We start from the raw sequence: 15,962 nt of genomic DNA, 5'->3' as shown, positions 1-15,962 counted from the left end.
TTTTACCCCGATCCATTACAACTAGAAATGGATACTTGAGACATGAGATGGTTATGATGGCTCCGGGATTGCTTTCTCGCAGGGAGTCGATAAAGTATCTCTGGGAGTTAATGCTACAACATGCTTGTTAATTATAATCTGCTATTTTGTACTCTTCTAAATGCTACAAGATGCTTGAAGATTCTAGTCTTTGATAGGCTAAGCTTTCCCTTCTCCTCTGACATTCTGCAGTTTAGTCCATAGATACAAATCATTCCTTTGATACAAATCATTCCTTTGATACTAATGCATACTTAGTATAGTTCTAATGTAAGTCTTGTGAGTACTTTGGATGAGTATTCATGGTTGCTTTACTACCTCTTTTCCTCTATACCCGGTTGTTGCGATCAGATGGTGGATCCCAGGAGCCAGTTGCCACCGCCAACGGATACTACTAGCCCTACGGTACCTACTGCTACATGGAGGCCGCTGATGACCAGAAGTGGTTAGGAGGTCCTAGGCAGGAGGTCTTGCCTTTTCGATCATCATATTGCTTTTGTGCTAGCCTTCTTAAGGCAAAGCTTGTTTAACTTATGTATGTACTCGGATATTGTTGCTTCCGCTGACTCATTTGTATTCGAGCTTTTGTATTTGAGCCCTCAAGGCCCCTGGCTTGTAATATGAAGCTTGTATTATTTTAAATTGTGTCTAGAGTTGTGTTGTGATATGTTCCCATGAGTCCCTGATCTTGAACGTACACATTTGCGTGTATGATTAGTGTACGATTGAATCGGGGGTGTCACACTAAAGAAGAATCAGGCGCTATCTATGGTCCTCATATCGCTCACCTGCCTGCCACTCAATAAAACATAGGACCTTAAGTTTAGCTCAAGATCACGTGTAAAGAATATAAGTTCACCAACAATTTTCTTGAACCCAGAGATGAAAATCCATATGCGGAGTATCGGGATGGAGAATAGCGATGGCTTGCGAGCGAACCACTCTAAGTCGGCCTTGGACGGCTTGAACACGACGCACAAGGCACGTACATGATGGTGGCTGGTCACCACCTACCACCACGGTTCAAGCTTGCGGGAGGAGGGGTGGGAGGGGACATGGGGAAAGAGGAGTTAACTACATGGATTCATGTTTGAGAATAACATGGACTCCACCTTCTATCGAAATCAGAGAAGTGGTGGCACAAGAGAAGATTGGGGCGGGCAGGGAGAGGAAGGAGAACAGGGCGGTGTGTAGCCGGACAGGAAGACCGGTTGAGCAGGCGTGCGTGACGGCGGCGACGGTGTCATACTCGTATGCATTAAGGAGAGCCCGTCCTCCTGTGTTTTTTCTTTTCATAAATCTGCCGGCCTGTGTGTTTTCTGCTCGGTCGTGCATCCTTCCCAATAGAAAGTAAGAAGCAAGCCTAGAAACGAAACGATTTTCTGTTGATCACTTTAAATAGGATACGGGTTGAATACCCCAAAACATAGGGACTTTTATGCAAAACTGCCATGACGGTGAACATGCAAAAGTGGTAGCTGCTTTATTAGTAGGTAAATACAAAATAGAGAAAAACAATCGTAGAGATGAGCAATCAAAAAACGAAAAACCCTATATGACGCATTCTGCGTCAAACTGTCGACCTATCGCACCAGAGCTGGCTATCGAGCGGCGAGCGGGCCGGCCTACTCAGCATTTTTGCGATCCTGTTTTTGTGAACCCTTTGTGAGGATCCTAGTCGGTTATTTATGTTTTGGGAAGCTTCTAGATGATTCTTGAACCGGTTTTCCTGTTACTTTTCATTTATTTTTTCATTTTTCTATTTTTTATTTATTTATTCTCCTTTCTTCTTTTTTCTTTCATTTTTTTCTATTTTTTGTTTACTTTGGAACCGAAAGTTAGAGTTATGGAGACAAACCTTGGAATCGAAAGGGTTTAGGCTTAGTAGAACTAAAACCGAGTACATGATGTGCGGTTTCAGTACTACTAGGTGTGAGGAGGAGGAGGAGGTTAGCCTTGATGGCCAGGTGGTACCTCAGAAGGACACCTTTTGGTATTTGGGATCAATGCTCCAGGAGGATGGGGGTATTGATGAAGATGTGAACCATCGAATCAAAGCCGGATGGATGAAGTGGCGCCAAGCTTCTGGCATTCTCTATGACAAGAGAGTGCCACAAAAGCTAAAAGGCAAGTTCTACAGGACGGCGGTTCGACCCGCAATGTTGTATATCGCTGAGTGTTGGTCGACTAAAAGGCGACATGTTCAACAGTTAGGTGTGGCGGAGATGTCTATATTGAGATGGATGTGTGGCCACACGAGGAAGGATTGAGTCCGGAATGATGATGTACGAGATATAGTTGGGGTAGCACCATTTGAAGAGAAGCTTGTCCAACATCGTCTGAGATGGTTTGGGCATATTCAGTGCAGGCCTCCAGAAACTCCAGTGCATAGCGGATGGCTAAAGCGTGCGGAGAATGTCAAGAGAGGGTGGGGTAGGCCGAATTTGACATGGGAGGAGTTCGTTAAGAGAGATCTGGAGGATTGGAGTATCACCAAAGAGCTAGCTATGGACAGGGGTGCGTGGAAGCTTGCTATCCATGTGCCAGAGCCATGAGTTGGTTGCGAGATCTTATGGGTTTCACCTCTAGCCTACCCCAACTTGTTTGCGACTAAAGGCTTTGTTGTTGTTGTTGTTGTTGTTGTTGTTGTTGTTGTTTTCTGTTTACTTTACTTTTATTTTTATTTCTCAAGTTTAATTTTCAACAAATCTTCACAAATTTTAAGATGTTCACATTTTTTGAAATTTGTGAAAAAAAATTGAAAATTATTTATGTTTTCATTCTTGTCCAGAAACTTCCATAAATGTTTAGAAATTCCCAAAAACTTTAGAATTTTAAAAATTGTTCTCTTCTGTTCACAAAATTATCATATATTAAAAAATAGAATTTCAAATTTTCACAAAATCTTGACATAATTTCAATTTTTCACAAATTCAAAAATGTTTACGAATTTAAAGAAATGCTCCCATTTTCCCAAAAAATCACAGATTCAAAAAAAATCATGTTTTCAATTTTTTGAAGGAATTCAAAAAATGTTAGCTAATTTTTTAAAAATCCTGTTTCAAAAATTGGTTCATGAGTTCGAAAAATATTCATGTTTCAAATTTGTCCACAAATTCAAAAAATGATTGGAATTTCAAAAATGACGCTGTTTTGAAATTTGTTCACGGACTAAAAAAAATGTTTATGTTTTAAAAATATTTCACAAATTCATATTTGGAAACTTCAAGAATGTCATGTTTTTAAAAAAATTGTAATATCCAAAAAAGTCACAATTTTTTATTTTGTTCCTATTTTTTATAAAATGTTTGTGGTTTTGAATGTGTTTTTGTTTTTAGAAAAATGTTCACCTTTTCAAAGAAATATCCATACATTCAAGAAATATTCTCATTTTCAATTTAGTTATTGTTTTAAAAAATGTTTGAGATTCCTAGAAAATTTTTGCCTTTAGAAAAAAAATCCAAAAAGGAAATCACGTTTGAAATTTCAGAAAAAGTTTACATCCGCCGTGCCTTACGTGTTCGATACCAAGCCTCCACGTGTGATTGTTGCTGCCACCTGGGCCGGTCTAGTCGGGAGAGGCCCCTGTGCGGCGCGCGTCTGTTGGACGCAACGCGCTTTACTTTTTTTTTTTACAAGCAACGCGCATCACTTTTTTTTTGAGAATCACAACGGTCGTCACTTTTTTTTTAGAAGAAAACGACGGGCTTTTATTACACAATGATGTTTAGAGGAATACATAAACTAACAGGGGGGACGCAACAACCAAACTTGGCGTCCCGCCGGTAGCGACGTCGCCATTCAAGCTGGACGAGACTTGGCTGCTCCCTCCGCGTGCGCCCATCCGTGCTCTCGCATACGTGGCTTGATTTGATTGGAACAAAATAAGATCCGACTCTACCCCTTTAAAATCAGGAGAGAAGATGATTAAATTAGAAAGGAAAAAGAAAAATAAACAGTCGTAGGATGAAGTGGGAGCACGAATGGAAGCATGAGCCGGATCCATTCAACCTACTCTCCATTAAATTCCCGACGCTCATGTCTAAAGTTGGACACCCCAAATTCCCGCTATCGTGCTTCAATCTCCTTAAACAGCACGCAGTTGCGTCCTGTAGCAGCTCCTCTAATGATCTCTTCCACTACACCCTTACAGTCTGAAGCCACCTGGATGTGCTTGAGCATGACATCCTGCGGCAAAACCAGTGCTTCCCTGCAAGCTAAAATGTCGAGAGTTGCAGGGTCAGTTATACCTTCATACGTCACCACATATGCACCTTGAAAAACTCCATGTTCATCCCGACAAACCACACCTACTGCTCCCTTTTGTACAATCTTTGACATGCCCCATCATAGTTTAATTTTGTATGCCCCGGGAGGGAAGCAACCCATTTAGAGCATCTTCAACAGGCGCCGAACGCGCCGCGCGCAAAAAATTATTTTGCCGCGCGCCCATCGCCTGGTTTGGTGCGGCGCGCAGCGCTGGCTCCAGCAGCTGCGCTGGCTCCAGCAGCTGCGCTAAAATGCAGCGCGCAAAAAATACAGCGCGCACGCTCACAATATTTTTTTTATTTTAGATAAATTGGAAGCATAGATAAATAAAAACTATATAGATTGCATAAATAAAAAACGATACAAAGGTATTTTACATCGGTGCAACTAGATAGATAGTTCAAAAGCATAGATAAAACTACGGTGCAACTAGATAGAAATTACTCCAAGTCGCTACCATCATCACCATCATCATCCTCGTCGGTGTCGTCCGAGGTATCGAGCCATATGTCCAACAAACAATCATCGTTTTCCGTGAAGAACGACCTCCCACTTGCTGCAACGATACCCGACTGCGCATTCGCCAATGCCTTACGCCGACGCCTGTCCAACCGCTCCTCACGGTGCCTTCGCGTGTCCTCCTCGCGGCGCCTTGCCCAATAGACTTGCTCGTAGACGACGTCCTCCGGGTGGCGCCGGCGCCACTCCGCCATGACCCGCTCGTCCTCCTGGGCGACGAGGAGGCGGCGCTGCCGCTCAGCGTGCTCCGCACGGTCTTGTGCCGTGTTAAGACGAGGCGGCGGGGCGACGTCCAGCGCCTGCTGGAGCGTGTAGATGTCCTGGAAATTCATCTGCCCGCATGACCTGCCTAGGCGCCACGCCGCCGCGTCGTACACGCGGGCGGCCTCGCGCGCCGTCCCATAGGTGTTGAGGCCGAGCCGGAGATCACCGGAGCGTATCTCGGAGTAGTACCCGCCGTTGGGGCGCAAGCGGACGCCGCGGTAGCCCGACGCTCCTCGGCAGCGCGGCGGCATGGTGGCGCGTCGGTGGCGGGGCGCTGGAGCTGTGGAGGCGCGCGTGACAGAGGAAGAGGAAGAGGAGTCGTGGAAAAGGCGCGTGGCGAGCGCCGCATTTTATAGGCGCGCCGGAAGCGATGCGCCAAAAATAGCGCGCGAGCTGCCGCCTTTTCGCGCGCGCGCAAGCGATTCCCCCGCGCGCGAGTTTCCCGCCACCGCTGGAGCGCGGCAAAACGTCTCGCGCGCGCGCATCTTTTGACGCGGCCATTGGAGATGCTCTTAGAAACCTGCAGTTTACCTGAACCATCTATTAGCTTCTTTTCCTTCAGTTCCCCCTTGATCTCTTCCATGTAACTTGTGATGAACAAATGGGTTGACAGCGGAGATTGGAACTGCTGTTCATGAATTGCCTTCCACCGCGCCCATCAAATCGCCCACAAAGTTACAAGTACTTGTAACTTTGACAACGGTCGTCACATAGGAGGTCCCGAAAGAAACAGCGAGGGGGCATAGGCCCTTCCTTGTTGGGCCAGGCCCAGGGCGAGCAGCGTGAGCGCCAGGATGTTCCCCACTGGACTCCTCAAAAGAAAAGAAAAAGGATGTTCCCCACTCCTGTGCGGGTGGCCAACTGTTTGCCTCAATGAGCGGCACATAAAAACTCCCTTTTCTGAACAAATTTTCAAAACGTGAATAAATTTTGGAATTACAAACATTTTTTTGAACATGCAAACATTTTTTGCAAAATGAGAACAGAAAATTGGTGAACAATTTTAGTAAGCATGATTTTTTTTAAAACTCTGAACTTTTTTTGAAAACGTGAACAAATTTTGAAATCACAAACAAATTTTGGAATTACGAACATTTTTTAAACATGCAACCAAATTTTGAAAAATGATTTTTTTAAAGAAAATTGAGAACATGTGAACATTTCTGGAATTTCCGAACAAGTTTTTAAAAATGAGAAAATTTTCAGAAACAAAAAATATTTTGTTTGTGAAGAAAACTTAAAAAGGTGAACATTTTTTTAAATAAAGCAAACAAATTTTGCAAGTTATGTACAAAATTTAAAAACATAAACATTTTTTGTAATATTTTTTTAATGCGACATTTATTGGAAAAGAAATCTAAGAAAGAAAAATGAAAATGAAAAGATGAGAAAATTGAAGAAAAAATAAATAAGTAAAAAAATAAACAGAAAAAGGAAAAAAGAAACAGGATAAATAAAAAAATTGAAAAGAAAAAAATCCAGTTCAGGAACCTTTTAGAAGTTCCCAAAACTGCAAAACCCGGCTGGAAACCTTTAGAAGGTTCTTAAAACCAGGAACACTGAGAAGCGCTTAAACAGGCCGGCCCAATACGACCTATCGGATCGAGCGCGCCTGTGCGAACCTGCCACATCTTGCCGCAAAGAGCGGCGGATAGGAATTCCCGTGTGAAAGCCCCTCGAGGGGTACTAGTTGCTCGCATCAATTGCTGTGTAACCAATAGTCTAAAACATGGTATTAACCAAAACACGGTCCAATCATATCATTTTCGCTCACCTTGGGAACATAAGACTATGGAAACCAACAGACGCCATTTAAATCTCGCCGTAAGAAGAAGAAGAAGAGGAAGGTCCTTTAAATCCCAACTAAACCAACAGATATGGTGCCATTCTCTCTCCGAAACAAGAAGATCTTATAGCATCCGACCATCCGAGAAAGAGAGAGATTCACAACGATCCGTATTCATCGTAACCGTAGCAACAAAGGCCGTAAAATACGCCAAACTCCCACCTTTCCAACCAAAAAGCTCGCGCCACAGCAATGGAGGAGCCCGTGGGGAAGGCGCAGCATCCCTGCGGCATCTGCATGGAGCCCATGGCGCCTTCCGAGGCCCACCGCGGCGGCAGCGGGTGCGCGCACGTCTTCTGTCGGGCGTGCCTGGCGGGCCATGTCCGCGCCAAGGTCGAGGCCGGCGCGGCCGTCGTGCGGTGCCCGGGCGTGTCCTGCGCCGGCGCTCTCGACCCGGAGCTGTGCCGCGCCGCCCTCCCGGCCGACCTGTTCGTGCGGTGGTGCGGGCTGCTATGCGAGTCCATGTTCCTCGGGGCGCGGCGGACCTACTGCCCTTTCCCCGACTGCTCCGAGATGATGGTGGCGGACGACGACGGTGGCGGTGTGTCCGACGGGTGCGTGACGCAGTCGGAGTGCCAGGTGTGCAGGCGGCTGTTCTGTGCGCATTGCGCGGTGCCGTGGCACGCCGGCGTGAGCTGCGCTGAGTTCGCGCAGCTCGGCGCTGAGGAGCGCGGCCGTGAGGATCTGCTGCTCGTTGAGGCCGCCAGGGAGTGCAAATGGAAGCGCTGCCCGCGGTGCCGGTTCTACGTCGAGAAGTCCCATGGCTGTCTGCACATCACATGCAGGTACGTACTGTATAACACCTAGATGGATTTGCGACACGCCCATATGCATGCTTCTCTAATTTAGGAGTTATCGGCCGACCTCTAACTTCTGATGTGTAATGTCGTAGCAATAATTTCCTTGTGCAGAACAACACTTGGTTTCTGCGGTGATTGACTATACTTGTTTGTGACTTATATCTGAAGTTATAATACTGGAGGCTATACCGAGCAGTGCATTTTGGAGATCGAAGCGCAACTCTAGCAGATGCCGTATATTCGGACGGCAGAGACCGTTTGCGGCTCCCCGTAAACCGGATTTGCAGTACCGCGCGGCGCGGGTCAGTTTGCGGCATCTGTTCCGCCCGACTTGGCAATACATCAAACTTTAATGCTTTAAATAAAAACAACAATACATATCAAACTTGAATATTCTAACATCATACAATACAATAATTCTCTCAAATGCAACAATTTTTCAAATCCAAATAACAAATGGTCCGGAATTAAAACAATTGTTCAAATCTCACATGAAAAAAATAGATCAAATTGATAAAATGGGTCTCTATTCCTCATACAATTGCCATTGATGCTTAATGAACTAATTGCGTAGCTGCTGGTGTGTGTGTCACAGTTTTCAATCTACCATTAGGTCTCAAGAAATGCATTGATCTCATCTGGGTTCCTGGTAGGCCTCTCAATATCTTTTCGGCGTGCTTCTTGTGCTTGGGCAAAATTAGTTTGTTTTCTGCCTAACAGCTTACTAATTATCTTCACAAATGTTGCCCACGAAGGATAAATACCGTCGGCAAGATAATATCTCATGGAGTAATCATGTCCATTGACGGTGTAGCTGCAAGCTGGAACATTCCCACTAGCTAGCTGCGTAGAAAGATGTGACCTATGCAATACATTGACTTAAGAGACCCCAACAACACAAAAAAGCAATGCCAAATCCACAAGTCATGTGAAGCTACGCCTTCCAGCACAATAGTGAGTTTGCATTGATGGCCGGTGTACTGCCCGGCCCAAGCCTTTGGGCAGCTTTTCCAGTTCATCACCATCAATTTTTTTTGTCTTCATTGGGAGCTCGGGGGTACTCGGGAGCAAATACTTGGATCAATGTCTTTGCAAACACCCACATGCATTTGAGCATAGTATCTTATCCAATGTGAAGATACTCATCGGCGTAATCAGCTGGGATGCCATATGCTATCACTCGCATTGCCGTCGATAGTTTTTGGTATGCACTAAATCCTAGCAAATTGGCGGCAATTCTTCGGCGTGTGAAGAGTCGACAAGTTTGCTCCCAAGCTTCCACAATGCAAACAAAAAGAGGCATACACATTCGATAACGCCTACAGAAGATCCGAGCCATGTAGGTCGGTACCTCGACAAAATAGTCTTTCATGAGCAATTTGTGGCCGAGAGCTCGGTTGTGTGGAATGCGAAGGCGTCCGACCGTCGGGCTGTGCTGTTTTTTCTTCTTGTCGGCTTCAAATTTGTCGACGAGATGCAACAAGAGGAGGTGCTCGGCATCGTCGTCGAAAAGCATCTCCTCTATGATGGAATCATATGACTTCAACGACGAGGATGAATTCCAAATATCATCCATCTATGAAAATAAAATCGTGAGTTCATAAAAAATCGCTCGTTGGCCAAATTGAAAAAAGGTAGAAAAGCAACAAATCTTACCTTTCACCGGAATCAAAACTGGCCCAAGCAAAGCCGAAGCAGCCGTAACCCCCTTCTCCCCTACCACTGGCCGAAAGCCGCAACCCATGGCTGCTGTGGAAGGCCGAAGCTCTCCATGGCTGAGCTCAAATCTTGGTGGAGAAGATGCGGGAGAGGAAGGCTGAAGCTCTCCATGGCACGGGGTGGCCAAAGGTGGAAGGAGGAAGCAAAAGTCGTCAAAGATTTGCGGAGGGAGCGACGGCGGAACAGCGGGCACGCGCGGAAATTTCCCTCCAGCTAAGTCGCGCGTGGGATAGAGAAAACCGTAAAGGATGACCGGAAAACGTGATATTTGAGGGTTGCAGCCGATTTTTAGAGCTCCTCGCAAAAAGATTTGCGGGACGGCCGGATATACGGTACATGTTCAGGACGTTTTTTTGTCCTGGTACCGTATATCGGCGGTTATTTTGCGGGCCGAGGGAATATCCTATCTGCTAGAGTTGCTCTTGGTTTTAAAATTTTCAAACTTTGAAATTTTCAATTTCTAAAAATTCTGAAAAATTTACACATATACAAGGATGTAATGTGTATGTGTAAAATTTCAGAATAAAAAACCTTGAATTGCAAGCACACACAAAAAAAGCATGGACTTTGAGGATGAATAGTACATATGCTGAAAAGACCCATATTTTTTGTGTGTAGTCCTTATCTTAAGGTATTTCGACCTGAAAATTTAAACACACGTACATTATGTCTTTAGGTAATGTGTATTTTTTCAGGATTTTTTTAACTAGTAAGTTTAATTTTGAAGTTTTCAAATTAAGGCCTCAATGGAGCTTGGTTTCTATTTGCCATTTTCGGGGCTATAACTCCGCTATATGATGAAGAGCCCTGTCACAAAAGCTATGTGTATAGAGCAATTTTAACATGGTCCCTCTTGCAAGTGCATACAATATTTTCACCACTGATTTTATGTAGTAGGGCCAATTAATTAACATGTGTATGTCAAGTATATAATGCTTGATCGGTAGGGATGGAGGTGGATGCTTCCGCATCCGTCTGCGAAGCCAAAAGTGTGTGAATCCTTGTTACTTTAATTATCGTGGTAGCTCTAGTTATGCTTATGCGGATGGTTTCGGACGTGTGATGTTGTCCGCATGCATCCTATTTGATCGGTGCTTGATTTTTGAATATATATATTTTTTGCGGTGATGATTTTTGAATATATAAAGCTTAGTTATTGAACCCTGATCAGTGCTTGATTTTTTTATGGCTGGACATGTATATGCCAAGTACATGTGATAATATATCTCTAATTGTATGTATATTTTTTGGACCCCGATAAATCATGAACGTTCGGATTTTAAGCACATCATCCCAAACATTTTTTCATGTCAACTTTAGTTGACGCAAGGTGGCAACTTTGGTTGTTAGAACCTGGCAACTTTGTCCCAGTTTGTGTTTTTTCCATGAAATAACCATGTTTACCAATCTCACGTGAACTAAAGTTGCCATGAAAACTTTTAAATTGTCTTGCTTAAAATCTGAACGTTTGGGATTTATCATTTTCCTTTTTTTTTCATGTTTTCATGATTTATTAAAAAAAACTCTTAACAGACTGCTACATGGTCTCTGCTATTTAGAACTTTGCTTTATCCCATGGCAGGTGTGGCTTTGAGTTCTGCTATGGATGTCAAAAGCCGTGGAAACTCGAACACGACGGCTGCCCTGGAGAATGAAGTGTGTGCTCGTATTGAGTGTTGAATGTGAGCAATGACAACCTACCGTATGCCCGTTGAAACTGAAGCAGGCAACGCCAGGAGATTTCATCGACATGACATATCGTTCATCCACCACTGTCTTATGGAACATGACCAAGTTTACTTTTTATTTTGAGCGTGCCGAAACCATTTGAGGCTTAATTATTGGCTAACATTGTCATTCTCAGACTATGAGCGTATGTTAGTTTGTTGAGTTGATTCTTCAGACCTTCAAGCATTTTTCTGTTCCCACCATGTCCGGTGCTTCACACAAAATCTTTCCAGCTTATACATATGCAATTTTTTCACTTCACAGGAAAAGCACGAAGATGAATGCAGAATGCAGAAACACTCGGATATAATTCATCTCTGAAGAATTGCGCATATCCAAACAGACTTACTTTGCTCATTTACTCCCTCCGTCCTAAAATAAGTGTCTTAAATGTATACTAACTTTAGTATAAAATTGTACTAATGTTGACACACTTATTTTGGGACCAAATATGACATTCATCGAAGAATAAGAAAACTGAATCCGTTCTATATCTGCAGATATAATTCATCTCTGAAGAATTGCGCATATCCAAACAGACTTACTTTGCTCATTATTATAGTACAATATGACATTCATCCAAGAATAAGAAAACTGAATCCGTTTTATATCTGCAGAGCTTTACAAATAATCCAACGAAAAGAACTTTCAACTAAAAGGGGAGTGGTTACAGGTATTGTCGCTACTACATGGAATTTGCACCCAAGATGGGCTTTGCTCATCACATTATGCAGCAATTTTCTGTTGATTCAAGCATCTCAGGAGATCTGCAATACAGTAAAATCCCTAGTTAGTCAAGTACTTCAGTGTAAATAAGGGTGTACATAATACATCCTTTGGTTTACCAACAACAATACGATGTACATCAAAAAGTAAAGTACTACTAGCATGTGCACAAGACAATTTGATGTGTTCTAGCCTACACTATGCTCATACGAACGATTATCATTATGGAAAGGCCTAATAATAGCATGTTAGCACAATTGAAATTGAGCAAAAAGATTATTTGGAAGGAAATTGGCAAATAATAACCTCCATTTTTGCGTAAACACAATAAGATGTGCGCTCAGTAGTATTAAGTTTTTTATTAGAAAATCTCTACTTAACACTGTCACAAAATTAATGCTAATTCAGGCAGCCTATTGTCTTGCAGTTCGAATCCAGAAGCAAAAGCGTTCTGTTTCCCATCAAATAGAAGATAAACGACCATCACAAAAGAACAAGATCAACAATACATCATTCCGCCTGTAATGACAGAGGACATGCAATATAAACTTCGGTTCAGAGGACGTGCAAATAAAAGCAGTAATGACAGTGTTCTGGTTTAAAATGGAAATGACTGCAAGACTTACAGTTGTCCCAACTTGCTCAGATCCAGATCCGGAACAATATCTTGAACAAGATCACTGGGGGGCTGACCACATTCTTGCATGTTTTGCATGATCTCAAAAACCTTAGACATATTCTCAGGCTCATGTTCATAGACCTCATTAAGTTTCAGCATGAGTTCAAGCTGATTGCTGTAACGCTCATATTCTTCTTTGCTTATCTTGCTTTTGTTATCCTCCAGCCATTTTGGGTACTTCTCTACAATGTCCTTCATGGGTTCGTAAAGAATCTCCTTGGAAAGAAGTTGTTTCATCATTGTTTCAACAATAGAATCCATATCCTGCGGAAGATGAGCAAAGTAAAGCAATTGATTCACAGTTGTATGAACACAACATAAGTTAACTGCACTTTATCATCAAACATTCTGTTTTGTAACTTTCTAACGACAAACACTAAATTAACAGCTTCCTTGCATGAAATTCTCAAATTTTCCCATGGTTGAGACATACAACTAGTAAATAACCAATAATATATATGACTTCTTCCCAAATAAACCAACAATCTGCCAATGATGGTGCCGTAGTTTCCTAGGGAATCTGACATTTTCAAATCCCATGCCTACAAAAGAACTAGTTGGTAAGATACATACTCCTGTAATATGTGTTGTCTTAAAAACTTCTTAGCAGTAGCCATGCATGCCCAAAATTTGCGACTTCATTACAACTGAAGACATCACATTCACATGTTCTAGGATTGGAGCGAAGCTTATTACACCACCCAAACTGCTATCCCATTTAAGGAGTATGCCCTCCAAGACCAGATTTACATCAATGGATTCCTTCACCCCTATGCCAATGAGTTCATTTAGCTTTCTCAGGCAAAGATTCTTAAATAAACTAACAAAAATCCGTATGCCAGTACACCATTACATCCTAATTCTGAATCCCCGTGAAGTGCTGGTTCACCCAATGGTTTTCAGCATGTCACATCTTTAACCAACACAGATTAAGCAGCCTATTCTGTAAAACCCTCTCATATCTCCGTATTCTAAGGCTCAGTTTGCGGGGTAAAACAACACTAAAATAGGGAAAAGTAGAACCTAAATTGCATGAACATGCATTGTACATGAAGCATACCTACACTCAACATGTTTTCTCTTTAAAACATTTTAGTAATAGCCAGGCATATCCTAATTGGAGCTAACATACGACATCACCTGAGTAGCTATAGAATTAAGGGAGTATGCAGAGTAAAAATCAAACTACATCAATGGTTTCCTCATTGCAGGCAACTAAATTAGCTTCCTACTCGCAAAAAAGGAAAAACTAAATTAGCTATCTCGGGCGAAGATTCTTAAGCTAATGAATATCCCTAATAAAATGCCAATACACCGTTGCATCCATCCCAGCACTTTGGACCGATTTTAGCATGTCACATCTTTTAACAGCGTTGATTGAGCAGTCCCCGAAGTCATCCGGACTCTTTTCTAAGTTCAAATGAACATGCATCGTACACCAATCATACCTGCGCGCCAGCGAACTCCTCGAACTGCTTCACAAAGTCCTCCATCATCGCCTCGTCATCCAGGCCTGCGATCCCCCCGGTGGCCGTCTCGAGGCCCCGGACCGCCTCCCGCGTCTCGCGCGTCAGCTTCTCGAGCGCCTCCGACGCGTGCGCGCCCCTCGGCGGCGGCGGGGGTTGCCTCGCCGCCCGCCTCCTTGGCGCCCTGGGGTCAGGCAGCGACATCCCCAGACCCTTCACCGGCCTCGCGCTCCCGGACGACGACGATGCCGATGCCTCGCCGCTGCTGCAGAGAAGGGACATCGTCACAGATTCAGTCAAAATCCTCGCGAAATAGTATTGACTCGGCGGGTACTCGAGGTGGACCTTTTGGGGGCGGCGGCGAGATCGAGGCTGGTGAAGTCATCGAGGGCGCTGTCGAGGAGCTGGTCGAGGTCGTCGGCGGCGGTGGCGCCGGAGCTGGGGTTGGAGGAGGCCATGGAGGGTCGGGCCTCAGAGCTGGAGAGACGCCGCGGCGTGGATGGGGCTCCTGATTCGGGGGTTTCGGCCGAAGGCGTGTGGGAATTGGGCTTGGGATTCAGGGGTGGGAAATAAAGAGGAACGCGAGGAGGAGGCGGGCGAGCAGAGGCAAGGTAGTCCTAACGAGCACGGCCGGCAGTGGATCCCTTCTCCGACTAGCAAGGATAGCCTTCGTTATCTCAGCCGTCGGATTGTCATCCTTGGACGCAGGAACCGTGTAAATTTAGGCTGTATTTGGATGCAAAGTTCTTTTAAAACGAAAATGCCGTTTGGTGGCCGAGCACCATGCAGGCCTTAATCTGGCTCGTCAGTGTTCGTACGGATCGGCCGCAGTCCCTTGTGACTCACGCGTATTTGACCTGACACCTTTTTTACACCATACCGTATTCTCCATTTTATGCACAGTGTCATCCCATGTTAACGACACTGCCTGACCAGGCTGTTCACAGGTTCCACCGTCTCACCCCCATCATGTACAGGCAGTGCGTCATGTACACTTCCATGCCACATGAATATGCTAGTTCCGAGAACATGACCATCCTCGATGATACACTAATTACCTTAGTTTTGGGATTAGCACTACTAGTTCTTAATTAAGGGAAAGTTCTCGCTGCAGGCACGGAGGCACCTCAGATTTACCCATGATTGAGAATAAACCTGAGAATGGTTATTAAAAAACTAGGTGAAACGGTTCAGTTCTTACTTTGGGTTGGATTGGTTCAGGTTTTATTAGGCTGAATCTTTTTTAGTTTGGTTTTGGTTTGGGTATGTGAAGAAACCAATTTGGGTATAGTTGGTTATGGGTTTAAACAGTTTGGTTATTAGCGGCTATAAACTATGGGTCCAAACCGGTTTCTGGGCATTGGTTATGTGCAATAACCAACGACACATCGACAACAAATATCTTTGGTCCGCGTACATGCTGTGATGCACTATGTAATTCTGTATTACGGGAAAACACCACATGCAAATCGAAAGTGTTTGCTTGTGCTTTAGCTAAGCAATTGGCTTTAATACACTTGTCAGTGAGCTTTTTGGTCGTAGGCATCTTTTTGCCTGTTGTGTGTTGACCGTATCTCAACGATAACTTTGTTCTCAAACTGTTGTAGATGCACTTATGCCTTTTCTATCTCATTTTCTTCTTAACATGTCAATTTGTGCAATCATATGTACATTGAAGCAAACCCATAGTTATGTATTGGGTTTAAACCCATAGTTATGTATTGGGTTTAAATTGGTTTGGGTGGAAAAATTAGAGGGTTCGGTTTTGGTTGGGCTGAAAATGACATTAAACGGGTATGGTTCAAGTATGGTTTTGAGAGATACATGTACGAGTATGGTTTAAGTATGGTTCAAGTATGAAACCATTCTCAGATTTAATTGAGAATAATAAACTAAATGCAATTTCT

The 15,962-nt window shown here is 43.8% G+C and overlaps 2 protein-coding genes across 3 annotated transcripts; one reads left to right on the top strand and one right to left on the bottom strand.

Moving 5' to 3' along the window:
* The first annotated feature begins 5,167 nt into the window (after positions 1-5,167).
* LOC119321216 (probable E3 ubiquitin-protein ligase ARI9) lies at positions 5,168-11,357 on the top strand. The gene is made up of 4 exons (XM_037595001.1): positions 5,168-5,198; positions 5,477-5,559; positions 7,157-7,722; positions 11,039-11,357. The coding sequence occupies exons 1-4, from the start codon at positions 5,168-5,170 to the stop codon at positions 11,109-11,111; spliced, it is 753 nt and encodes a 250-aa protein (XP_037450898.1). The 3' UTR covers positions 11,112-11,357.
* Positions 11,358-11,705: 348 nt separating this feature from the next.
* Positions 11,706-14,643, bottom strand: LOC119323696 (peroxisome biogenesis protein 19-1-like). Of its 2 annotated transcripts, none has more exons than XM_037597397.1 (4): positions 14,401-14,643; positions 14,038-14,317; positions 12,537-12,853; positions 11,706-11,951 (listed from the first exon to the last, which is right to left on the bottom strand). In XM_037597397.1, exons 1-4 carry the CDS (start codon positions 14,511-14,513, stop codon positions 11,906-11,908), a joined length of 756 nt encoding a protein of 251 aa, XP_037453294.1. In that variant the 5' UTR covers positions 14,514-14,643; the 3' UTR covers positions 11,706-11,905. The 2 variants fall into 2 exon arrangements, with proteins under 2 accessions (XP_037453294.1, XP_037453293.1); XM_037597396.1 differs by having other exon boundaries at positions 14,038-14,320; positions 14,401-14,642.
* Positions 14,644-15,962: the final 1,319 nt, after the last annotated feature.

The sequence above is a fragment of the Triticum dicoccoides genome, chromosome 6B (assembly GCF_002162155.2).
Source record: "Triticum dicoccoides isolate Atlit2015 ecotype Zavitan chromosome 6B, WEW_v2.0, whole genome shotgun sequence".
NCBI lineage: Eukaryota > Viridiplantae > Streptophyta > Magnoliopsida > Poales > Poaceae > Triticum > Triticum dicoccoides.
This window is presented reverse-complemented; position numbering and strand designations above follow the sequence as displayed.

Coding starts and splice junctions, on each gene's coding strand:
- LOC119321216 (XM_037595001.1), top strand. CDS start 5,168: ATGACCTGCCTAGGCGCCACGCCGCCGCGTC. Junction 5,199..5,476: donor AGGCGCCACGCCGCCGCGTC/GTACACGCGGGC, acceptor CGCCAAAAATAG/CGCGCGAGCTGCCGCCTTTT. Junction 5,560..7,156: donor CCGCTGGAGCGCGGCAAAAC/GTCTCGCGCGCG, acceptor GGGAAGGCGCAG/CATCCCTGCGGCATCTGCAT.
- LOC119323696 (XM_037597396.1), bottom strand. CDS start 14,513: ATGGCCTCCTCCAACCCCAGCTCCGGCGCCACCGCCGCCGACGACCTC. Junction 14,321..14,400: donor CTCGCCGCCGCCCCCAAAAG/GTCCACCTCGAG, acceptor CCTTCTCTGCAG/CAGCGGCGAGGCATCGGCAT. Junction 12,854..14,037: donor AGGAGTTCGCTGGCGCGCAG/GTATGATTGGTG, acceptor CATCTTCCGCAG/GATATGGATTCTATTGTTGA.